This window comes from Micromys minutus, assembly GCF_963924665.1.
Source record: "Micromys minutus genome assembly, chromosome: 19".
NCBI lineage: Eukaryota > Metazoa > Chordata > Mammalia > Rodentia > Muridae > Micromys > Micromys minutus.
Genome location: NC_137954.1, coordinates 6,385,946 through 6,411,491, shown reverse-complemented (window position 1 = coordinate 6,411,491; position 25,546 = coordinate 6,385,946). Strand labels below are relative to the sequence as shown.

The following is a 25,546-nucleotide window of genomic DNA, read 5'->3' as shown; positions in this document are numbered from 1 at the left end:
GACTGTGTAGATGGTTTATCTCATCCTGATATAACTTTAGTACCTGGCATCTGTCTAGAAAATTGTCCATTTCCTCCACATTTTTAGTTTTGTTGAGTATAGGATTTTGTAGCAGGATCTGATGATTTTTCGAACAAATTTCCTCAGTTTCTGTTGTTATGACTCCTCTTTCATTTCTGATTTTGTTAATTTAGATACTGTCCCTGTGCCCTCTGGTTAGTCTGGGTAAGGGTTTATCTATCTTGTTGATTTTTTTCAATGTGCCAGCTCCTGGCTTTGTTGATTCTTTGTGTAGTTCTTTTTGTTTCTACTTGGTTGATGTTGGCCCTGAATTTGATTATTTCCTGCCTTCTACCTCTCTTGGATGTATTTGATTCTTTTTGTTCCAGAGCTTTCTGGTGTGCTGTTAAGCTGCTAGTGTATGCTATCTCCAGTTTCTTTTTGAAGGCACTCAAAAATATGAGTTTTCTTTTTACCACTGCTTTCATTGTATCCCATAAGTTTGGGTATGTTGTGCCTTTATTTTTACTAAATTCTAAAAATTCTAAAAAGGCTTTAATTTCTTTTTTTTTATTTCTTCCTTGACCAAGTTATCATTGAGTAGAGCATTGCTCAGCTTCCATGTGTATATTGCCTTCCTGATATTTTTGTTGTTATTGAAGACCAGCCTTAGTCCATGGTGATCTGATAGGATGCATTGGATTATTTCAATTCTCGTATCTGTTGAGGCCTGTTTTGTGACTGATTATATGGTCAGTTTTGGAGAAAGTAACTTGAGGTGGTGAGAAGAAGATATATTCTTTTGTTTTAGGATGAAATATTCTATAGATATCTGTTAAATCCATTTGGTTCATAACTTCTGTTTGTTTTCACTGTGTCTCTGTTCAGGTTCTGTTTCTATGATCTGTCTATTGAAGAGTGTGGGGTGTTGATGTCTCTCACTATTATTGTGTGAAGTGCAATGTGTAATTTGAGCTTTAGTAAGGTTTCTTTCATGAATGTAGGTGCCATTGCATTTGGCACATAGTCACTCAGAATTACAATGTCATCTTGTTGGATATTTTTCTTTCATTAGTAAAACGTATTCTTCCTTATTTTTTTTTTTATAACACTTGGTTGAAAGTCGATTTTATTAGATATCAGCATGGCTACTCCAGCTTGTTTCTTGGAATCATTTGCTTGGAAAATTTTTTACCAGCCTTTTACTCTGAGGCAGTGTCTGTCTTTGTCACTAAGGTATATTTCTTGTGTGCAGCAAAATGCTGGGTCCTCTTTACATATCCAGTCTGTTAGTCTATGTCTTTTTATTGAAAAATGAGTTCACTGATGCTGAGAGATATTAGGGACCACTGGTTGTTGTTTCCTGTTATTTTTGTTGTTAGAGGTGGAATTATGTTTGTGTGGCTATCTCTTTTTGGGTTAGTTTCAAGAAGATTACTTTCCTGCTTTTTTTAGGGTATAGTTTTCCTCCTTGTGTTGGAGATTTCCATCTATTATTTTTTGTAGAGCTGGATTTGTGGAAAGATATTGTGTAAATTTGGTTTTGTCATGGAATACCTTAGTTTCTCCATCTATGTTAACTGAGGAAATAGTATCCTGGCTGGCATTTGTGTTCTCTTAGGGTCTGTATGAATTCCCAGGATTTTCTAGCGAAGTCTCTTTTGAGATGTCTGGTGTGATTCTGATAGTTCTGCCTTTATACGTTACTATACCTTTTTCCTTACTGTTTTTAATAATTTAACATTAATATTTGTTTTGTGCAATTGTTGTTTTGGCTATTATGTGATGGGAGAAAATTTTTTTTCTTGTCTAATCTATTTTGTATTCTCTAGGCTTCTTTTATATTTATGGGCATCTCTTTTCTAAGGTTAGGAAAGTTTTTTTTTCTATTTTTATTTTTAGATCCTAGGTGGTTTTGTTCAATTCCTTCTTTCTTTTGGTAATGTTCTTCTTTATTTTTTTAAGGGATTTTATTCATGTCCTTCCTCAAGTCCTCTATCAACATCACAAGATATGATTTTAAGTATCTTTTCTGGTTTTATGGCATACCCAGGAGGAGCTGTATTAGGAGAAGTGGGTTCTGATGATGCCAAGTAGCTTTGGTTTCTGTTGCTTATGTTCTTGTGCTTGCCTCTCGCCATCTGGTCATCTCTAGCACTACCTGCCCTAGCAACAGAGGTTTTCGTATTGGCTCAAGTTTATGGGTTTGACTTAACTGGTTTTCTGGAAACCCCAGAGATTCCCTAATCTCTGCCTACCCAACACTGGAGTCTGGAGGGCACTGCTTCTTTGATGTTTTTAATGTGTATTCTGGGGACTGAACTCATGTCCTCATGCTTACATTGAAATAACTTCCCCATCTGTATTAGTCAGGGTTTTATTCCTTCACAAACATCATGACCATGAAGCAAGTTGGGGAGGAAAGGGTTTATTCAGTTTACACTTCCACGTTGCTGTTCATCACCAAAGGAAGTCAGGACTGGAACCCAAGCAGGTCAGGAAGCAGGAGCTGATGCAGAGGCCATGGAGGAAAGTCTCTTACTGGTTTGCTTCCCCTGGCTTGCTCAGCCTGCTTTCTTATAGAAACTAGGTCTACCAGCCCAGGGATGGCACCACCCACAATGGGCTGGGCCCTTCCCCCTTGATCACTATTTGAGAAAATGCCTTACAGCTGGATCTCATGGAGGCATTTCCTCAACTGAGGCTCCTTTCTCTGTGATAACTCCAGCTTGTGTCAAGTTGATACAAAACCAGCCAGTACATCAGCTAAACTATCTTTCTAGCTGGCTGTAATCCAATATGTAGAAAGCACAGTGGCTCTCAGCTTTCCTAATGCTGTGACCCTTCAATACAGTTCTTTAGACTGTGGTGACCTCCAACCATAAAATTATTTCATTGCTACTCCACAACTGTAATTTTGCTACTGTTATGAATAATAATAAATAAATATACATATGTGATCTGTAGGATATCTGATGTATGACCTTTGTGAAAGAATCATTTGACTCTCAAAGGGGTCACAACCCACAGGATAAGAACCATTGAGACAGACCCTGGCCAATTATAAATGACTTCTCCATTCCTTTGTTTCTGTAAATGCTCCCCCCTTCATTTTAGTATCTCCTATTCATTGACAAAATAATGAACACAGATTCTTTTTTTTTTTTTTTTTTTTTCCGGGGGAGGAAAGGATTAAGTAAGTTTATTTTACAAACTGGCTGAAAAATAACTTCAAGAAAGTCAATAGAATTCAGTACGGTCTCATCCTCCCTGACGAAGGTGGTGCCCTGTTTGGAGGCGTGATGGCTATGTCCAGATAATCCCCTATTTGGAACTTCTGTGACTGCAGGGTCATGGAGTCATCGGTGCCCTTCCTGCCAGACATGGTGCTGCCAATCTCCTTAACTCGATATCCAGGTCTTTTAAGATCCATAAAAACAATTGCAAAATTGAAGTGTGTGCCCTTCTTTCTGGCTTCTGGGTAGACTTCCTTTACTAAACTAGTCAGTTCTTTCAAGGTTGCGTCCATCCAGGTGTAGATCTGCAGCTCGCTCGAAGGCACGTTCCCGCGGGAGAACTCGTCCATTCGGTGGTGGCGGCCGTTGTTGGTGGTGAAGACCCTCAGCAAGAGCGGGCAGGTCTTCTCGCGGTCGATCGGCTTCTCCGGCTCCTTCTTAATTTCCTTCTGGGTAACGCGCGATTCCACCGCCATCTTCCTCCTTCGGCCCGGGAGACGCTCGCCCTGACCTCCGACCCCTGCAGTGAGCATGAGCTAGTCGTCCTGAACACAGATTCTTAATTTGCTTTTGAAAACTTGCAGCGTGACTCATCCCTCTTGTCCTCTCCTCTGAGCATACTTTCACCTTGGGCCTATTGAACGGGACGTGGATTGTTTTTGTTTTTATCCTGTTTCTCAGATGCTTCTGCTAGGGCTTTGGCAATTGCTGTTTTCATCGTAAAGCCTTTCTCCAAGATTTAAATGGAAAGTGCCTCTCTGTCCTTTAACTTCCAGCTATTTCCCATGATGCACCCACTTCTTTCGTCATTATGAAAAAAAGATGATGTAATATCTTTTTATACCTTCTGTAACACTGTGCCTAGGACATAAATGTACTTGCAGTACATATAAAGCAAAAGTTTATATTTAAAACTTAGATTTTTTTTCTGTTAGGACACTCTGGTCATTTCTATCAACTCTTGTTTAACAGTTCATTATCCCTTATATCAGAAAGTATCAGCATTCTTTAATCTTGCAGTACCAGTAAAAATTTTATAAGCTGAAAACTTCTGTGATTTCCAGCATGAGGTACCTATATATGAAATTGCACTATTATTCTTTTATTACAAGGACACATGCACATTTGAAACTCCATTTTAAATCAGTCATTCCTCCAGTGTTTCACATTAAGGGAAATTGAGAAAATAGAATTAATGATGTTTTTGATTTGTGCCTTATTTTTAAGCTATTGGGAAACGGTAGCATGGCATACCATGTGAGTTTAACTTGGCATAAGCTAGCTCTGTGATCAGTTACTCACTCTGTGGCTTTAAACTAACAGATATTCCATGGGGACCATTTAAGAGCCCGGAGAGGAGTGTCCAGTAAGGTTATTGCTCATATTTCTTCAAAGCCTACAGGAACTATAATTGCAGGAGTAGATTTATGTCTTACAGCACCCCATCACTGAGTCATTTTCTATTGGTTATGATTTAAAATTTCTTTTCCTGGGAGAAGTGAAATACTCTATCACTTAGGTCCCAGAGAATGGATAATGTCACTTAGCAATATACCCCTTTATGAAGACCTTTGGGCGTCTAGAATTTACAGTTAATGCTTAATGTAAATGGAATAATACACAGAGAGTATTGACTTCTAAATGTCTTTTGTTCTTTCAAGGTGGTTTCCAGAAGTGCAGAATATTTATTACCAGGGCAATAAAAAAAAGCAATTGCCAACTGGTGACAGCAGCGCCAAATTGGAGTCTTTTTTCAACTGCGCCGCTACACTCATGACCTTACAGCTGCAGGACCTCGTTCTCGTCTCCATGCAAGACTTCACGGACCTCATCGCCCAACCTCCCGTAAGTCCCGCTCGGCTAGCCTCTGAGAGGTGTGCGCCCTTCCAGAAAGGAAACTGGCAAGGCAGCACTGCAGAATGTGTCTCTTCAGACCTAGTACACTGACATGCTAGAAAGCTAGGCCAACGGGCACAGTTTGGATAAAATTTTCATCACAACAGCGAGGATTTGGGTAAATCCTATGGGGAGATTGAGTTTTGAAGGCTTGGGTGCAGCTTACATTGAGGAGTTCCTTTGATCTCTGGATGGAGACTGTTTCCTACAGCATGAGCAATGCCTTGGGATCAATGTGCTTGACCCTCTAGTTAACCTCTAGGTTCGGTAAGACAGTACCAAGCAGGACCAAGGACGGTAACCACTCCTGCAGTCTTTCCAGTAGGATCTTCTCTTACTTAAGTGCCTTAGGTACAAAAGAAAGTGTGTTCATGTATTTAATTGGGGCTGCCATAATTTTCATTCACAGCAATTGATCTCTGTATCTCTATGTATACCTGTGGTTGTTTTATTTATTTTTATAGGAATCAATTAGAGCTTTTGAACATCCAGGTTTCATCATGAGGCTGGTTCTTGATAAAAAGGCCATTAAGTTTGAACCTGAGTTTAATGACTACATAGATATCCTTGTAAATGTTTATGAAATCATGATTAAGGCTGTCAGCTTTGTGCCAAGAGTGGAGACAAAATTGTATTCCAAGTGGGTAAGTAACACAGACATTCTGACTGACACTCTGGAGTTTTACCCCATCACACCTCATATTCCCTTAGCCTCTAGCAGAAGCATCACTAGCCTGGGATTTGGAGTAATTATTCTTAAATTTTTTTATATTTAAAAGAGTTGATGGGGTTTTTGTATATTTCCAAATGATTTCTTTTTATATGCTGTATGTGTGTATCTTGTATGTAATTCATGACTTGTTTTGTGCTATGTAAGATACACTTATGCTGTATGTGTATATCTATCTTGTATGTAATTCATGACATGGTTTCGCACTAGCTAATTTTACATTAACTTGACACAAGCTAGAGTGTCCTCTGAGAAGAGACCTCCGACTGAGAAAATGCCTCCTTAGTATCAGTCTGTAGGGCATTTTCTGTATTAGTGATTGATGGTGACACCTTTGGCCCGAAGACAGCAGATGGAACAAACCACAGGAAGCAAGCCAGCAAGGAACACCCCTCTACCGATTCTGCCTCAGCTCCTGCTTTTAACTTCCTGTCCTCTTCAGTGCCTGCCCTGATGTCCTTTGATGATGGACCATGATGTGGAAATATAAACAAAACAAACCCTTTGCCCCAACTTAATTCTGGTCGTGGTGTTACATCAGAGCAATAGAAACCCTAGCTGGATGGGTTTAGATTGCTTAACATTTTGATCATGAAAGTATGCACTGGCTATTCTTTTCTAATGAGAGACAGAAAGCAAGTGGATCCGGATGGGAGAAGGCGGTATGTAGGGACTGGGAGGAGTTGAGAGAAGGAAAACTGTGTTCAAATTATATTGTATGAGAAAAGAATCCGTGTCTAATAAAAGGGAAAATGAATAAAAAATAAATTTATTGGGAGGACAATGTCCAGTTCAGTGGATCCAGTTTATTCATTTTATTTTCTAGGAATTTTATTATTATTTATGCAAACAGAGTTGGATACTTTTGATGGCCCTTTCTACTTATTAATTAAGTTTTTTTGTCTTTATATATACTAATTCTTTTCCATTGTGAATTTAGAATTCACTAAATTATAATATTTTCATTCAGAATTCCACTGTCCATGTTCTTGGCCTGTGTGATTCTGCTGTGGGTGGAACTCTGCCCATGGTGATTAATAGCTCTGGGCTCTTTCCCTTTTTACTATGGGACAGACATAAGACCTCACGACATCTCTGTGGCTGCTGCCTAAGTTGGCTTCTCTAGAATCTGGTAATCATTTGAAAGCTCTGGAAGGCTCAGCTTTGATTGAACAACTTTTGACTTCTTTCGAACACACTGGTTGTATGCTTTCCAAGTCAGAGACTAGAATTCTGGTAGTGGACTGTTCAGGCTACTATTTCTTTCTCTCTTATAGGCAAATTCCTCTCACACACACACACTCATTCAAAGGTTCTGTCTCCTTTAAGTTTTGTCAAGATAAGTCTCCTGAGAGTGACACGTTGTCTCCTGACAGTCACACTCTGTCCCCCATCCCCTCCTTGCTGGGGAGTCAGCAAATCTTTGACAACAAAGGCAATTGAAGTCTACAAGCTCATGTAAGCACACATAACCTCTTTAAATTAGTTTCTCCCATCTTGGCTCCATAGCCGCCCCTCCCCCCACTTTGATTCCTCCCCGTACATTAGAAGAACCAAATTTGCTGATTTTCTTACATATTCATGTATTCTGAAGTAGCTGTTTTCTGCTTATCAGTTCTTCATATCACCACATTTTGAAGTTTGCTTTGCCTTTGCATAGCCCCAGCTTATTTATTACATTTATTTATTCCTAATACTTCACCTTTTTCAAGAACAGAAAATGTCAAGGTAGTTTATGAAACATGCTGTGATATAAGTTAATAAGATAAGAATTACCAATCTCTAAGTACTGATTATAATTATCCAAATGAACTCTGTTGCTATGATTTTATGGTGTCTCTCCTCTTCCTGGTGTCTACAGTAAAGAGTATATGTGAGGAGTTTAGATTAGTATGGAAATATGTAAGACTTTCAAGAAGAGAATATTTGTTTTGTGTCAGATTTTTAGAGCTAGGACTTTCATGGGGCATTGTAAATGGGGTGATGGCTTTGTCACTCTTACTTGGTCACATTTTAATAATAAAAATTGTGAAGTTCATCATGATCACCATCCCTAGATGACTCGAGGTGATTTGAGGTTCAGCCAGATTTTAAAATAAATTATAAGACTAGTTTGAATAAAATAATTACATTGTGTCTCAATGGCCTTTGGCAGTAAATGCAGAAGCAGATTCATATTTCTGTTCATTATTATATTTGATAGGAATAGAACATAGATTAAAATACACTTTTATTTCCCACGGAAAGCAAGCTAGTAAGGGCTGATGCACCATGACTCCCAGCTCATAACTGTCACATGATCTAATTTGATATGCTTTGAACATCTGAGGTATCACAGGAAATACCATTTTTCTTAACTCTCAATGGACACTAATTAAATTTTAATATTAGGAACTTTCCTAGGTGATTCTTAGTCTGAAAATCTAATTATGTCTAGAAAGATAGCTCTATTTTAGAAATTAGACAAGCTGCTAAAAATGTAAGAAACAGTCTATGATGAGTATTAATGGCCTTCATATAAGAGCCCATAAATCCACCTTGCACAGAGCCCATTGTGTAGAATGCAGTATTCTAAAAGTTGTTTTGTAGAAGAGACACTATTGTCTACTGAGCCCAGGAATGACGGGCTGAGGGAGGTGGTGACATTCAGTAGTGTTCCTGTAAGTGATCTTGCTTTAAGACAGCTGATCTTCTGAAGTGCCCATAGGAGGCATAACACACAGTTGTTCACTGGATACCTAAGGTGGTGAAATTGGTTTTAGTGTCATAGAATACCCACCACAGACTGCGATCTCTACTCATTATAGGCTTAAAATGCCTTCTTCTAGAAGGGAGAGCACAGATGTTTCTAGGATCTACCATGCAGGCTATAAGCTGTGCCAACACAGGTATTCATCCTCTTGTGTACAAGGGCAGGAGTTGCGTTGTTGACATTCACCTGCTCACTTAAAATTGTTACCTTGTATTCCTTCTTGCTCACTGTTATCCTAACCAAGGTAGCAGAATAGGGATTTGGCAACCAAGGATCAGCATCAAATCAAAAGATTGCCACCTAGAGAATGGCAACCTTTCTTTGGTTTACGTAGTTCTCTGAACAGTGAAGAAGTTCTGTGTTTGAGGAGGGTAGTGATGGGACTCTGCACAAGCGTTTTCTTTTTTAAGAGTGCAGGCCAAAACCAGCCTTGGAAAGCTAGCCTAACAATGTGTGGGCTTTTCTGTTTTGTGTGCTAGGTTTTATTTTGCATGTATTTTCAAATGACCATTTGCCCAACTGTACTGAAAACCAAATCAAAACAAACAAACAAACAAAACAAAACACCAGCTAGCCCTTATGGAAAACAAAATCTACACAAAATCTTCAGTTTTCAACACTCAGGTTAGACTGAACATATTCTATAGATTAGAGATTAATTGGTAAATTACAACAGCTTATATATAGAGAAGGCAATATAGTAAGATTGGCACTTTCAGGGAGATAATATAGTAGGATTAATTTAGCTAAAGGTATGTGAAATAACATTGCTTCCCTTCTCTGCTCAGGAAAGCAAATCTAAGCCAACAACCTTGAAGCCCATAATTCTGAACGAAATTATAGACGCTCATAAGGAAAAGATTAAGGAGGTGGTGTTACGAGAGAGCGTGGCGCCAACCGAGCACCTCAAAAAGTATGACAAGTATCAGTTCTTGGTTACTAAACAGGCTGAGCGCGATGTTGACGAATTCCTGTTTCGAAATAAGAGCTACGAGAAACTAATAGAGGAAATTCGCAAGTACCAAAAGCTAGGAGAAGAGATACAGTGCACATCTCGAAAGGTAACGTGCCCTTCCCTGTCTGACTCCCGATGGAAGAGAATGGTCTGGTTCAGGTGTAATAACACCCAGTGTTCGAGTGCTGTCAACAGGAGCATGCTCCGTGAACTGGTGACACTTGCCAGGCATGATGTGGGCCTCAGTGTAGAGCAGATGGGACACACAAAATCCTTGTGCTCACATACACGAGATGTCAGTGCAAGGTGAAAAAAGATGTAAGAAATATAAATAAGAGGACACATAAGTACCAAATTTCCTGTCAGTTCCAAAAAAGACTTTTGAATTCCATGTTGACAAGTCTTTTGGATACCACTGCGATAACATCACAATGTACTTACTTCCATTACTAAAGATACGAGGAGCGTACACATCCTTTCTTGGCCTTTTTATAAAAAAATTCTTCAAATTCCCTACCATGCCCATGTATTACATGTTAAATACAGAACAAACTCCCCCAGCCACACATGTGAATTTGTTGCTTTCTTTCTGTGTTTTTGAGACAGGATCTTGTCTTTAGCCCACGTTACCCTGGAACTCACTGTGTAGCCCAGGTTGGCCTCAAGTTTACCCATCTTCCTGATTTTGTTGCCCGAGTGCATGGAGTTATATTCCCGAACCACCATGCCTGGTTCAACAATTTAAATCCCAAACCATAAAATCAAAAACCTGAAAACCTGACCTTATTCCATTGCACACACACGAATCAGCATCGGGAGAACGGGAAAACAGAGAGTGCCTCTTACTCACTTTCATCCCAACTCACCCTTTGTCAACCTTTCTCGCTCTGCAGACTGTTCGTCTGGGAATGTTTGAGATGCACTGCGAGGAACTGATCAGAGCTTTGGTGAAGCGCGCAGACATCATTTGTGGGAAACTGATAGCCAAGATGTTCCGTGACCACCAGGAAGTAAACACAATGTACGAGAGAGCCGGGGCCACCTTTGTGTTCTGGGAGTGATCCTCCTGTCACTTGGCAACAGCAGTGGGTCTCATAGTGCCATGGGGATTTCAAAGTTAGGCCATACCTATTTCTACATGGAGCGACATTTCGTGATGCAATTGTCAGGATGCTTCCTTCCACACATATGCCTTCCCGTCATCTAAATTAATTAGTGTGCTTCTGTTCTTTTGCACAAGTCAGGCAGACTTCCAATTCATACTTAAAAACTTGTGTAACCCATATGTAAATTAGTTTTCAGAGTAGATCTGTATAGGAACTGTGGTTGGAGTCTAAGGCGCTGAGTTGTCAAAGTTCAACTTGGTCATACTATCATTCTTTAATGCTGGGAGCTTAGCCCAGGGACTGGGTCCGCTCTGAAGCAGCCAAAAGGGAAGAGCATCCTCAGGCAGGACTTGGTCCGGCGAGAGAGTAGGGCTGCTTTCTCTAATAACACACGCCTGTCTCGACTTTAAGTTGCTGAGACTAGAGGCTGCAGGCCTCTGGGTCTATTAATACATACGTGTTGGTATCACAAAGTGATTAGGTGAAGGACTTATTGCTAGTACTCTCTTCACTGACCTGGCTGGTTAACTCTGTGTACTAGAGGGGAAGGAAAAGTATCAAAATGCTTTATACAGGCAAACATACGCAAGCACATATATATATTCATATACTTTGACCAGGCCCAACCATCTGTCTCAGTCAACTCCATAAGTATTCATGCAGGCTTATATACATACACATAGCCTTGTACACAGAAACAAAATATACATTGGAATGCATGGATAGATAGATGATGGTTGGGTGGGAGGGTGGGTGGCACAGAGACCCCCAAACCATCCAACAACTTACTTCTTTCGCCTCTTTATACCTTCTTAGACAGAAAGTTCTTAAAATTTCCTCACAGATAAAATGTTGCATAAAGTGGTAGTTACAGAAGGATGTTGATATTAAGTTCAAAGCGGTATTTCATTCTCATACGCTCAGTATAAGTTCAAAGCACCAGTTTTTACAGGGTCTTGCCTTGTCATCGTGCACATCTGTGGCTATGTCCTTAGACCTAAATGTTTTTTTTTCCTTGGACACAAGTTTGTCCCAAGCCCATTTCACTTGTGTGTGTGTGTGTGTGTGTGTATGTGTGTGTGTGTGTGTGTGTGTGTGTATGTAATTCTGTTGCTCATTGGATTTCTTATTATGTAGCCTTTACTTATGATATGAGTGGGCACATTCTGTTCTTGATTCTAACTTTATTACATCTGTCTAGCAAAGCAACTAAGACTATCTCTTAAAACTTTCTTCCTAAAATTATTTGAATCAAATTAGGAATTCTATACAACCATTAATTCATGTAAACAGCATTAATCATGAAAGTTTATCTTTATGACGATCTGCAGGAAACCTGATCAATAGGGTGGGCTGATGCCCAGGTATTACTATATTAATTTAATAACAACAGGAAAGGTAGATCAGCTGCAAGAGGTACTCCTCAGATGAAGCCGCTTTGGGACACTGCCATTGAGCTCACTCACTGCGGACCCTGCAAACGTTTTGGCCACCTCCTGTGACCACTAGCCTATCCTAGATGCTCCTGACACTTTAAAGCTTGGGCAAGTTGTTATTTTCATAAAGATTTTTAAATTATCTTAAAAACTGTATTTATACGTATATGAGTGCTCTATTTGCATGTATGGCTGCATATCAGAAGAGGGCATCAGATTCTATTATAGATAATTGTGAGCCAACATGTGGTTGCTGGGATTTCAACTCAGGACTTCTGGAAGAGCAGACAAGTGCTCATAACCACTGAGCCATGTTTTTATCCATCCACTTGTTATCAAATGAGAACTATTGACTAAGCAGGGTGTGGGGGAAGGAGAGCTGGCTAGTCTAAACTCGGAATTGCAGTCAGAGTGAAGCCGGATGCCTGCTCATCTAAGTCAAGAAGCATAATTAGAATAGCTGGTCCTCCAACAGGGACCCTTTTTTCCTAATGTTACAAGGCAGAAACCCAGAAACAGCTAGAATATTCCTTGTGTAGATGTTGAGGGCAGGGTCTCACTAAGTCACAGGCTGGCTTGGAAAACATGATACTCTGCGTAGTCACCCTCAAAGTCCTAGAGGGGTTACAGACTCGAGTCACTACGCCCGCTCACAGAATGTGTCTATTCCAGGCCTTTGTACTGGGGTGAAACACTTGCTTCAACTTTAGTGTAGCCCCTCCTCTTCTCACCACCCTCTGAGCTCTGGGCAGTTTGGCTTTCTTTCCCCTATTATTTTTAATTATGTCAGACTCACTGGCTCACAGAGGGCACAGCAAAACGGTTGCAGAAGCCCCTGGACAGAGATGGTTAAGCTGCTGTATTCATGTCTCTACCTCACCGGGAAGCCCTATAAAGTGGAATTACCTTTTCTGTCTGGCTGCCAGCTCCACTCCATGGCCTATTTTTTTATTGGATATTTTATTTATTTACATTTCAAATGTTATTTCCTTTCCTGGTTTCCCCTCCGCAACCCCCTGCTTCTATGAGGATGCTCCCTTACCCATCTATGTCCTTTACTGCCCACCTGCCCTTCTCTGTTGATTCTTCTGTGAGGTTTGCAAACATGTTCAAAATGCTCATCCATTGTCCAGCCCCACCTTCAGTCACACGGTCCACATGCTCTTCGCCAGCCACGTTTTGTCATTTCCCCCCTGAAGTCCCTTAGCTCTGAACTTTTTTTCTTTCTTTCTACCCTAATTTTGTTCATTATTTTTATTGTTCACAAGGCAGACCATAGGAAATGTTTGCATGTGCCAGACATTTCTGAGCAACAGGCCTGTTTTTAATCTCTCCCTGTACATAGAGTTAGTTACTCCCTCTCTTTGACTCAAGTCCTGGGATTGGCACAGGAGCATGCCCTTGAAGGAATTGTCTCTGGTATCTGACTGAGCTGCTTGAGGGTTATTTAATGCGATAGCTTGGACTATGACAAATGATCATGAAATTTATATTGAGCAAATAAGTAAATTAACACCAATGTGTATTTAATTCAGCCGACATCAGATAGATGTTTCATAATCTATTTTTCACTCAACAGAACGTTAGATAATAAATACTGTCGGGGTAAAATTAAATCACAGATTTGTGAGATTGGTTTCTCTGCCATTTCAGGCTATGTGATGAGTTTGAGAAGATAGCAGAAAAGGCTCTGAGTACGCCTCCAAACACAGCCGAGCTCATGGAAATGAAGGTACTGTTGATGAGCCTGTATTACTGTCCTACTCTGACTGTCCCAAGCGTGCAGAGAAACAGAAGCTCTGAGGGTTAAGGCAGAGGCTTCCAATCGCCAACATGTCAAATGTTTCACTCACAAGACTGCAGTCTGGTACTTCAGGCTGGCCTCTCCTGGGTGCTCCTTCTGGTCTCTGCGTGGTCAAGCTCCACTAGGCTCCCAGTGTGGGTTCCCTGGCATAGTGGACACTCAAGTGTCCCTATTGTATACATGCTTGTCTGAAGGTGCCACAAATGACCCTATTGTATACAAGCTTGTCTGAAGGTGCCACAAGTGACCCTATTGTATAGGAGCTTGTCTGCTGGTGTCACACATGTCCCTATTGTATACGAGCTTGTCTGCTGGTGTCACACATGTCCCTATTGTATACGAGCTTGTCTGTTGGTGTCACATTAGCGAATATCTCACTGACCAAATCAGGTCAGAGTGAGAGGACACAACGGGGCATGGTCACAGGAAAGCGTCAGAGCCACAAATGCAGTCACCTAAGAAGATGTTCTTGAGAACAGAGCTCACAGTAATCACCAGTGTGCTAGCATACGTTGGCCAGAATGGGTCAGGGTAACCTGGGGTGTACATTGACTCCTCATTTTAATCAACAGATATTCAGTCCTTGAGCAGTGTTTTCTTCTGTGCCTGAAAAGAGTGTTTTGCAATACACTGACACCTTCAGTGGCGGTCGGCTGAGATACTTCTAGCATCAAACCCTTCCATTTTCACACTGGTTGTTTTTCTAGCTACTGCCATTATTTTCAACTATAAAAGCAGACGAAGTAATATAAAAATAACTAATAGCAGCTCCATTTTATGTGCTTTTGTTCCCATAACGCCTATCTTTTATGGATATGGGATTTTTTAAAAACAGAATCTCCCAAATATGAATTAGAACTTTTTACATTTAGTTTAAGATATTTAAGATATTTAACTGAACCTGCAAACATGCAAGCTCATTCCATATTCTGTATGTATAAAAATTATAAAAACAAGTTCAAATGGTTACAAGTACATATTCTTCAAATTATTGCTTCAACAAAGTTTATTAAAATTATTGAAACTAAATTTTACATTCATTTTAAATTTTATTCAGAGAGTCATGTTTTCTTTAAAGTCTTTCTTTTCTTTGAAGTTGTCTGCATTTGGGCTGGAGTTCTGAGTGTGCGAGCACTTTACTTACTTATGCAGACTTCAAGAGGCATGTTTACATATTCTACTGGCCACCTAGTACTTCTGTGGCTGGTAATATGTGTAAACAATCACTGTGCCTTCCTTTGTGTTAGAAAAGAACTCATGTGGAAAGAGAAGTTATGTAGACTACCATCTGCTTATCTTCCTGGATGTTACTGGATGAAAAAAAAATGGTGTTATTTGATCTGAGTTTCTATTGAATATAATAAGCTTTAAGAACATTAACAAATAAGATCCATTGTTTGTTGCTTAAAATTCCCCTTTAATTTAAAAGGTGTATTCTAATAAGAATGAGCCAGATGGTAAATGTAGTCAATACAAAAATTACTCATGTATTACAGATAAGGAGAAACATAAACCCATTAGCTTAATTCAAAAATACATAGTTTGACTAGACATTTATTACTTGTGAAAGTTGCAGTCTCCAAATCAATCCATTGCTTATGCACTGAGACATGGCTGGCTGTGTATTTTTGTCTTATAGCCATACATTCTAGACTCATTCTGCAATGTCTCCTACTTAATCGGCGTTTCCTCCCATGCAAGTGAGATAGTTGGGTGGCAAACTTTGACTAGGGACAGTCTTCCTTCCTTCAGTTGATTTGGGCAGTTGCTAGAGCCCGGAGAGTCCCGGAGGGATCCAGGTTCAATTTAAAACCATTCTCCTGGGATTAGGGCGATGGCTCAGCTCTTAAGAATACATACTACTCCTGGGGAGGACTGAGTTTGGTATATAACTGTAAGTAACTGTGCTCATGACTTTAATCTCCCCCACCCCTATGCACATACACTAAAAATAAGAGTAATCTTTAAGAATGAGCATCCTGCATTGGTGCTCTGCTGCAGCCTTGGTGTCTGTTCAGACCCTCGCCTCTGCTCCTCCTGCCTGCCCCTTCCCACGTGTCACCTCTTACCGCCTCTTCTACACGGGTGTGTGGAAAGCTGCTGTCCGTGTCTGGGCCTCAGAGTTCTGTGCCATGCTTCAAGCAGGCCTCTTCATGCAGCACTGCCCGTGTCAAGAGTCTACACTTGCATTATTTGACAAATCACCATCCCTCACCTTAGATAGCAAACACCATGATGGTAAAAGCTGTTTATACCTCATGGTCACTTTGTTGACAACACTCGGCAAATGTGTCAGGTACATCTGATGGCCCTACTAAAAGAAGTGAAATCACTCAGGTGCTGTCTGCTTTTATCATCCAGGGCTGCACAGCATCCTCCCTGCTCTCCCACTGCTGTTGTATGTAAAAGATGGAGTGTACGTGTGTGTGTGCATGTGTGTATGTGTGTGCATGTGTGTGCATGTGTTTGCATATGTGTATGTGTGTGTACATGTGTAGGCATATATGTATGTGTGTGCATGTGTGTGCATATGTGTTTGTGTATGCATTGTGTATGTGTGTGTGCATGTGTATGCATATGTGTATGTGTGTGTGCATATAAATATGTGTATGTGTGTGTATGTATGTGTGTGCATGTGTGTGCATATGTGTATGTGTGTGCATTGTGTATGTGTGTGCATGTGTATGCATATGTGTATGTGTGTGCATGTGTTTGCATATGTGTATGTGTGTGTACATGTGTAGGCATATATGTATGTGTGTGCATGTGTGTGCATATGTGTATGTGTATGCATTGTGTATGTGTGTGCATGTGTATGCATATGTGTATGTGTGTGTGTGTATAAATATGTGTATGTGTGTGTATGTATGTGTGTGTATGTATGTGTATGCATGTGTGTGTTGTTAAGTGTCTTCTCACTTTTTTTCTTTCTCGTGTTTTAGTGAAGTGGGTGGAGTGGTTAAGATGTAAGCTGTGTGGAGGTTCCCAGGTCCGATGCGTCTGTAGGAGTTTTCCTTACAGTGCTGTCCGTGACCTCTGCTTTCCGCAGGCTCACATTCAGAAAGTGGAGACAAGCGACATGGTGGAGCTGGGACAGAGATTAGTGGATTCTAAGAACTGCCTGGCCTTCCTCATCGAATGCGTCAACTTTTCCCCTGCCGACATCAGACTAAACAACAGTGTTTTCCAGTGGTACGGCAGGATGGGGGAGATCTTCGATGAGCACAGGAAGATCATCAAAGACAAAACAGAGCAATATCAGGAAGGCCTTAAGGTAGGCATTGGACATTTTTTAAATTGCTCTCATTTTTTTGCAAATGTTTGGATTTTAACTTTTTGTTTGCATAGTGTTACAGACTTCTTTGTTACACGGGGGTCCCACATTTTTACATGCCCCTCTCCTCACCTCTCCCCACGTTGTAGCTTTCTCCCTGTAATCTCAGAAGCGAGTTCACATGCTGGATCTTTGAGGATTACGGAATGATTCAATGCCCCGAGTAATGTGGGATTATTTCTTGATTTTTTTAAAAGGTAGAATGAGGAAAACGTTGGAAAACGTTACCCACAAGTGACCATGAATAAGACAGTAGCTTGTGCAGTTTATGAAACTAACTTCAGGAGATTTTTTTTTCTTGTTTGTTTTGATTTTGGTTGTTTTTTTTTTTTTTTATTTATTGTTCCAGCTCTTTTATATCTCACCGTCACGCTGGCTTGCTTGAACACGGTGCCCTGCCCTAACATCTTTTTTCTGGTAGGTTTGCAGCTTACCTCTGCCTACTGTCTAGCCAGTCACCCACTTCTGGTACACTTCTGGCTTTGTTAATGCCAAGCATCTTCTGGCTCCCTGTCACACCCACTGTGCGTGTTATCTGTGCATGATGCAGGGCTCTGCCCTGACACATGCCAGTCACACTCAGTTGCTTTGTCTGAGGTGCCCCCAGGCCTCAGGAAGCGTCTATTACACCTTTAACACATCTCTACTAGACTAATGACCCGGTTACCACTATCTCTGTCAGCTCCTGGGAGCCATGTTTCCGTTTACTCTCTATTTCTCTCCCACTGGGTAGTGCAGTCACTGGCCCACAGTGTCCCGGCTCGTTATAACAGAAGACTAGGTAATTGTGGCTGGGTAATTGATCAAGAGCATAAGTTTGTTGCTTGCATTTCTGGAAGCTGAGAAATCTGAATTCAAGAGACTGGCATGGGCTGAAGGCCTTACTGTATTGTTTTGCCTTGGCTGAAAATGGAAGGCAGGCGGTTAGGAGATCACATTTATAAGAAAGAGAATAACAGTGAGGAAAGGACGGAAAGGGGCTGAAGCCACCGTTTCCCCATGAACCGTCCCTCATGTTTATCTGTGTCCATGACAACAGAATTGTATGCGTGAGACCTTCGCCCTTAGACCTGCACATTCTTGGTGTTCCATTTCTTACTGTGTTCATTTCTAATGTATGAGTATGGGACACATTCAACCATGGCTCTCAGAGGGCCAGCATCACTCCACAGAACATGAAACAACCAAAGTCAGTTAGCGAATAAACCAACTAAAAATTTCAGATTCATACTTTTCAGTTTTATTTCATAGAAGCACCCAAAATTCTCAAGATCGACTCGGGTCAGCCAGTTAGGATATTCCTCGATTACAAGCCACTGTTTTTCTACCACACCAAAGAAGATTCAGTTTATAGATTGTGTTATTTGGAGACTAGTTCAGAGCCTTGAAATTTTTCTAATTTTAAACTATGGCTAATATTTCTACCTTACAACCAGACTGTTTCCAACATTTTAAATGGGGGAAAACCTGAACAATGAGAACACGATACTTAAACCAATTCCTAACTGGTCCAGGCTTGTCTAGACCTCACTGTACAGTGTCCTGCTTCAAAAGTCTACACACAGTGTCGGTGCAGTTTCCCGTTCATTGTCCTTCACACGTCATGTGTAAGCAACGAATTTTCTGGGAAATGAGAAAAGAAGATAGAAATCAATGACACAGGAAAAAGATTCTATTTTTGAATAACCTAGATTTGACTTTTTAAATATTTCATTAATAGATATTTCTAGAATCATGTAATTTGGGATAGCTTACTGATGACAGTTTTATAATAAGTGTTTTTTTTTTTTTTTTGCACCAAGAACATACATCTGTTTTAAGTTAGAATATTAAAATCTTAATATTACACACCTGCATTTATTAGCTTCTCATATCATGAGTGCTCATGGGAAAATGACAACAACTTTCACATATCTTGGCTCTGTGTTGCTGATCTAGACCTGTCTGGGCAACGGTTAAGTAGAAGAGCTCAGTTTTTCACAAATGCTATGAAAATGATATAGTTAGTTGTCTAGCTCCTAAATAAATATATCTCTCTTCTAACCCTATTCTGGTTATTAGTTTTTCCAAATGCTCAGTCATTTTTTGCAACAATTTTTCAACACACTTTTTATAGAATGAATCAGAATTTCTTACATTGTATAGGGCCAACTTATAAATTGGGGAACTAGAGAAATTTTAAGTGTGCTAATTTAAAAAAAAAACACTTTTTTGTGTGTATTTTAGATACAAATCATCTTTTAGGTTATATTCTTTTATATTTTGTCATAAAAAAACATAGTATTAATTTTGGTGGGCTTTTAAATACTTAAAATTTTTCTTGGCACCCAGGGTTTTTAATTTTATAAGAATAATAAACACATGTGCTGTCTTGACTAGTTGCGGTGTGAGCGGTTTGTGGAGGAATTGGAGAGTTATGCTAAACAAGCAGAAGAATTCCATACATTTGGAGACTTGCAGGACGTGCAGAGGTACCTGAAAAAGGCCCAGCTGCTGAACAGCAAGCTGGATGCGGCAGCGGACAAGGTACAGTTGAAACCTGCAAAGGATGAAGTGGTCTAAAGAAGATGGTGTGTTTACATTGAGCACTCACTTTATGAGACAGACCCGCCCAGGCATGCTGGTACATGCCTTGCTCCCCTCACTTGAGTGGCTGAGGCAGCAAAAATTTAAGACTGAAGCCAGCCTAGGTAACAGAGTGAGACATCTTTCCAAATGGATAAAACAGTTGAATTACTTTAAACAACAGAATAATAGAAGCGATTCGTATTCCTAGCCAAGCTTCAAGGAGAAGCAGCAGGGTAGCTCCCTGTGGTCCTCAGCTTTTATTTTAAAGATGGAGTTGTTATCTCTGTGAGTTACTCACCCATTGCACCATTCAGTCATCTGCACGGTGGCTCTCCTGTAATCATCGGGAGAAACAGGCACATAATAGCATCTGATTGCTTAGTTTTTGTGTATTCATAGACGCCGGGCTTAGATTGTGCAGCTGTTTTAAAATTAGACCCATCATTGTCTCTCACTGAGCCACTGTGTTCCCACACCGCTGTGTCAGAGTCAGATTGCTTATTAGAAAACCTGGAAGAGGAAAGCTATATCCTCTACCACACACGGTGCGATTTTCGTTATAGTCTCTGATGAAAACAAACTGTATTTTTCTTACATTAAGAGTCCTGAATGCCCACTTAGGTAATTAAATAGTTTATAATTATCTCAAATAGGTCAAACACATAAAAAAAGGGAGAAATAAACCTTCACGTTGGTATATGAGAGGGGCCACTGGATTCGAAGTCACCTGTTGAATTGATGTATCTAACTGTAACAACTTTGCAGTTGTGTGGATTGTGCAGCCTATGTCTTTACCAAGTTCACAACTAAGAGAAGGTGTTTCCTCCGCCTCTTCCTCTTTATCCTGCACTGCTTGCTTTTCCTCTATGACAGACTTGTGCCTTCTTTGCTTTAGTACACTTCTGTGACACAGATCATGTGAATGCACACGTAACATTGCACGTGAGTTAAGTAGCTACTGGTGTGCAGTATTTCTGTTTACCTTGAATTATTATTGAATGACTTTTCTCTGCATTTGCATGGACTTAAGTTATTTTTTCTGAGCTGCACCAGTAACTCTTAGGAATTGGACCCATTTTTCTGTTCTCCATAGTATGTATTGGAGTGATGTTCTTACTCAAAACACTTAAGTTCTTTCAATGAACAAAGCCAGGCTTTTGATTAGTGGGTAAAACTCCCTTCTATTTGCAAATTTATTTGACTAATGCTAGGCTAACGCAACAAAACACTGCCCAAAAAAAGATGAGCACAAAGAAATAGGGAAATGTTATTTAGTCTTTAGAGACATAAATAATTTGTGACAACCTAGCTGAGTCCAGAGGGAATATCCTAAGTTAAACCAAACGCAGCAAGGCTCATGCTGCGTGACGAGACGGAGAAGAGTCAGGTCTGTGGGAGCATCCAATACTGGCTAATGGTGTGTGGGGACTGGGAGATGTTGATTAAAGTATATGAAACCCTTTAAATTCAGCTAAATAGAAATAAGTTGAGTAGATTTATTACATAGTATTGTGGTCATATTTAACAAGAGAGTAGCTTTTTAGGGTGAGGCGATGCTTAGCTGCAGTTAATCATTTCAGAAGGCTATATACGTATAAACACCATAAATGCAAAGATCCTATTAATTTGAAAAAAGGAAATTATCACTCAGACTGTACTCTTATTGAATTTACTGATAGGGTTCAGGGAGAGATGGTGCTTAACATTTTAAACATCATCCACTTCAGAATAACTTACTAAACACCCATCTTTTCAGATTGAGCAGTTCAATGCGGAAGAGGAGGCCTTTGGCTGGATCCCATCCGTATACCCTCAACGGAAAAAGATCCAGGATGGTTTGAACCCTTATCTCCGTCTCTATGAAACTGCTGTGGAGTTCAGTACCAAGCACAGAGGCTGGACTGAAGGACCGTACCACAAAGTGAACCCAGATCAAGTAGAAGCAGATGTCGGGAACTACTGGCGAGGGCTGTATAAGCTAGAGAAGTCCTTCCATGATTCTCCAAATGCTCTGGCAATGACCAAGAAAGTGAGATCAAAGGTGGAGGACTTCAGACAGTACATCCCTCTTATCCAAGTGATCTGTAATCCCGGTCTGCGCCCCAGGCACTGGGAGGCCATGTCCTCCATCGTTGGCTACCCTCTCCAGCCCTCGGATGACTCTACAGTCTTCTCTTTCATAGACATGAACCTGGAGCCGTATTTAGACAGGTTTGAAGGCATCAGTGAAGCAGCTAGTAAAGAATACTCTCTTGAAAAGGCCATGGATAAGATGATAGCTGAATGGGACGCCATGGAGTTTGTCATTCATCCTTACAGAGAAAGCGGGACGTACATCTTGTCCTCAGTCGACGACATTCAGATGTTACTGGATGATCACATTATCAAAACACAAACTATGAGAGGCTCTCCTTTCATCAAGCCTTATGAAAAGCAGATGAGGTAAACTAATATGTCATATTTTTACCATTATCAAAGTTCTTCCGGGGATTGGCTATGCATTTCACATTTGTTATTTTCTAATTTATTATTTCGTTCCTCAATGTGTTGTGTGTGTGTGCCCGTGTGTATGCAAAGGTCTAGGTACCTGTAGAGGCCAGAAGATGATGTCGCATCCTGTGGAGTTCATTATAAGGAATGGGTAGCCTTTGTTAGTTTTGCAGAAGTGTGGGTCCCTTTGCTCTCGTATGACAAAGGCATCAGATAATATTCAGATGCTCATTTTTATTGTCAACAAACTGATCTTACTTTTTTTTTCCCATAAGTTTGTGACTCATCATATTTTAAGGAGAATAAAGTATAAAACTGAGGATAATACTGCCATGCCTCAGGTTTGGAGAATGGATGGTCAGAGACAACCCCTGGCATCTACTGCAGTGTCAGCTTTATGCTCGAGAGCTAGCTACTGGGAGCAAATGAGAAAAGCAAACTGATTTTAATCAAAAGTTCTTAAAAGAAGGCTGCTAAATACATCCAACTCTCTCTGTCCTCCACTGTTTTGGTTCTTGATCATTGGTTTGGTTTTGTAACGTGTGTTAAACAGTTTATATTTCACCTTAAGAGGCAAACAACAGAACTAGACTGCCATCTTCAGTATGCATTTGACTGACAAGGGGAACTTGGAAGTCTCTGTCTCCGGTCATCCCACACCTAAGACAATCAGGAACTCTCAGATGGGCATTGCCTTCTCTGTGATTGGCTGTTCTCCTTCCAGGCCCCATAGAGAGTAAACTCATCTGGAAGTGGTATAGCTAGACTCTTGAAGGACTGGGCATGATATCATCAGCTAGTGGGATCAGTTCTGCATCATAAAGGGATTTAAGGAAAGGGGAAGAAATACCAGAAGAAATGCCAGTCAGAGGCATTTCCGACTCCCTATGAAAAACAGCTACCCAATTCACAGATAGATGCTGGGGAAAAATAATTCTGAAAAGACATTTGAAATAAGTTTGTAAATGGGAGAATTATTTATGCTTCTTTGTCTTAACAATTGAAAATTTCAGAATGCTTCTTATAAACGAGTAAGGCATTAATATACAAACAAAATATCTCCTTCCAAATTACATTGATTAATAAAGCGTTCTTCCTTGTGCTATGGTTTCTCTGACAGTTATAGCTGTGGGTCCTTGTTAATGGGGAGAACTTGCACCTGCTACTTAACCTTGGTTACCCCAACCCCATTTGTTAAGTAAATGTTGTGCACAGGGTTATTGCAAAGATGGATGAACATGCAGAGAGATTTTTAAACAGCAATCAAAAAACTTAATTTTGGAATAATTATAACGTTTACACATAAAGAATCTTTAGTCATCAAGTTTTCTATATCTAGAGTTGAACCAATAACCTGTAATTCAAATATTGCCTCCTTCTGCATGTGTGCTACACTGTCCTTAGGGGAATGTGAATTTTGTGAATACATATTCTATCGTAGTTATTGGTTACAAGTCCACTGTTGATGTAATTATTCTCAAAATGGGTCTTCTTGAAGACAATTTTAGTGATTTACCTTTGAATGCAAGCAGAGTTGTAGCGAGTAGCAACGTCACCCGAGGAGTTGGCCGGCAGCTGTGGGTTGGAACATTGCTGTCTGAGACACTGCCTGCTCCTGAGACCCGCTTTGCTTCTTTCTCAGGGAATGGGAGGGCAAGCTGCTGCTGCTGCAGGAGATCCTGGATGAATGGCTCAAGGTCCAGGCCACCTGGCTCTATCTGGAGCCCATCTTCAGCTCCCCTGACATCATGTCTCAAATGCCAGAAGAAGGCAGGCGATTTACCGCTGTGGATAAAACCTGGAGGGATGTGATGAAATTGGTGATGCAAGTAGGTAAAAAAAATCACCGAAAACAGGTTTATGTATAGAAGTGATAACAACTCTTGTTCTTCAAAATCCACACAAGCGCTTACTGTTTCCAAGAAGCCATCACTTTCCTGCAATATTCACCCCCCCTTTCAGCTATTATTTTAGAATTCCAACAGAAGAAATGTGAGGAAAAAGTGGCTATTTTGTCCTGATTCCCCTAAGGCTGACAGTATAGCGAGCTCACTCAGTGACCTTCGGTGGCTGTCCTCGTTTGCACGAGGGGCTCTGCTAGGAAGCCAGCACCCTCTCTGGACGCTGTTCTTCTCATGGTGCTGAGACTCACTGTGACTCACTGTGACAGGGAACAGCCAGCAAGCGTGCCTGCTGCTCAGAAATGTCTCTCCTAGGGAACTGACAAAAGATAAAAATTCGAAGAGAAGTCTATTCAGTGAGCCCAAAAATTAAATCAAAATGAAATAAAATTATAAAGTAAATAGGTCCTAGAGAGGAGAGCCCGAGCCAAGGAGGAAGTTAATGAAGTCTGGTTACACTAAAGAATATCACACATAAGTTCTGAAGGTGCTGATTATGTTATTACATGAGCATAAACTCCTCCATTAATATTTTAATCTGTAAGAGGAATCGCACCTAAAATGTCCTAATGTGATAACAATGTGCGCATATCCATTACTTAAAACTATGCCTATAGTTCTGAATACTGATCATAGTTCATCAAGGGCAAATACATGATTGGACAAGATGGTACCAGAAAGATGGACGTGCGATTGTTAAGTGGGCTTACTTCGATTTTGTAAAAATATCATTAAATATGTGCAAACTGAGCTGCAAAATCAATCACAACATAGTGAAGTTGACACTTAGCAGGACTATGAGTGAGTTGCCGTGGAACACTGAATCATTTCCAATGCAATTCACTGATACAAGCTGTCAAATAGTTTCCTTACTACGATGCAAGGCCCTTATAATATGTACTAATTTCATTAAGAAAGAGGTCAAGAGCCAGGCAGTGGTTGGAGCACGCCTTTAATCCCAGCACTCAGGAGGCGGAGGCAGAGAGAGAGGCAGAGAGAGAGGCAAAAGCAGAGGCAGGCAGATCTCAGAGTTTGAGGCCAACCTGGTCAACAGAGCAAGTTCCCAGACAGCCAGGGTTACATAGGGAGACCATATCTCAGATAGATAGATAGATAGATAGATAGATAGATAGATAGATAGATAGATAGATAGATGGATGGATGGATGGATGGATGGATGGATGGATAGATAGATAAGAAAAGGTTTAAGTAGAATTTTTGTTGTTTCTTCCAAAAGTAGACAAAAAAGTAGATACATTCATCTCAAGAACCCCAGAGGTGGTCTGTGTGACACAAGCTAGTGGATTAATTGCCAGGTACAAGAGTTTTTCACTTTCA

General features: G+C 40.4%; 2 protein-coding genes across 2 annotated transcripts in view; one reads left to right on the top strand and one right to left on the bottom strand.

Annotated features, from left to right (window-relative positions):
• The window catches only part of DNAH7 (dynein axonemal heavy chain 7), a gene marked incomplete at both ends in the record, with an annotated part of 241,149 nt that overhangs the window by 31,387 nt on the left and 184,216 nt on the right, over positions 1-25,546 (top strand). Inside the window, 9 exons of the mRNA XM_080932888.1 lie at positions 4,898-5,081; positions 5,597-5,776; positions 9,403-9,675; positions 10,463-10,590; positions 13,765-13,843; positions 16,965-17,189; positions 19,629-19,775; positions 21,574-22,259; positions 23,950-24,136. Of these exons, the coding sequence (XP_080789014.1) occupies positions 4,898-5,081; positions 5,597-5,776; positions 9,403-9,675; positions 10,463-10,590; positions 13,765-13,843; positions 16,965-17,189; positions 19,629-19,775; positions 21,574-22,259; positions 23,950-24,136 (2,089 nt within the window). The remainder of the gene's footprint in view (positions 1-4,897; positions 5,082-5,596; positions 5,777-9,402; positions 9,676-10,462; positions 10,591-13,764; positions 13,844-16,964; positions 17,190-19,628; positions 19,776-21,573; positions 22,260-23,949; positions 24,137-25,546) is intronic.
• LOC308433437 (histone deacetylase complex subunit SAP18-like) lies at positions 3,186-3,769 on the bottom strand (the record flags this gene model as incomplete). Its single annotated transcript, XM_080933507.1, has 1 exon — positions 3,186-3,769. One exon carries the CDS (start codon positions 3,767-3,769, stop codon positions 3,251-3,253), a length of 519 nt encoding a protein of 172 aa, XP_080789633.1. The 3' UTR covers positions 3,186-3,250.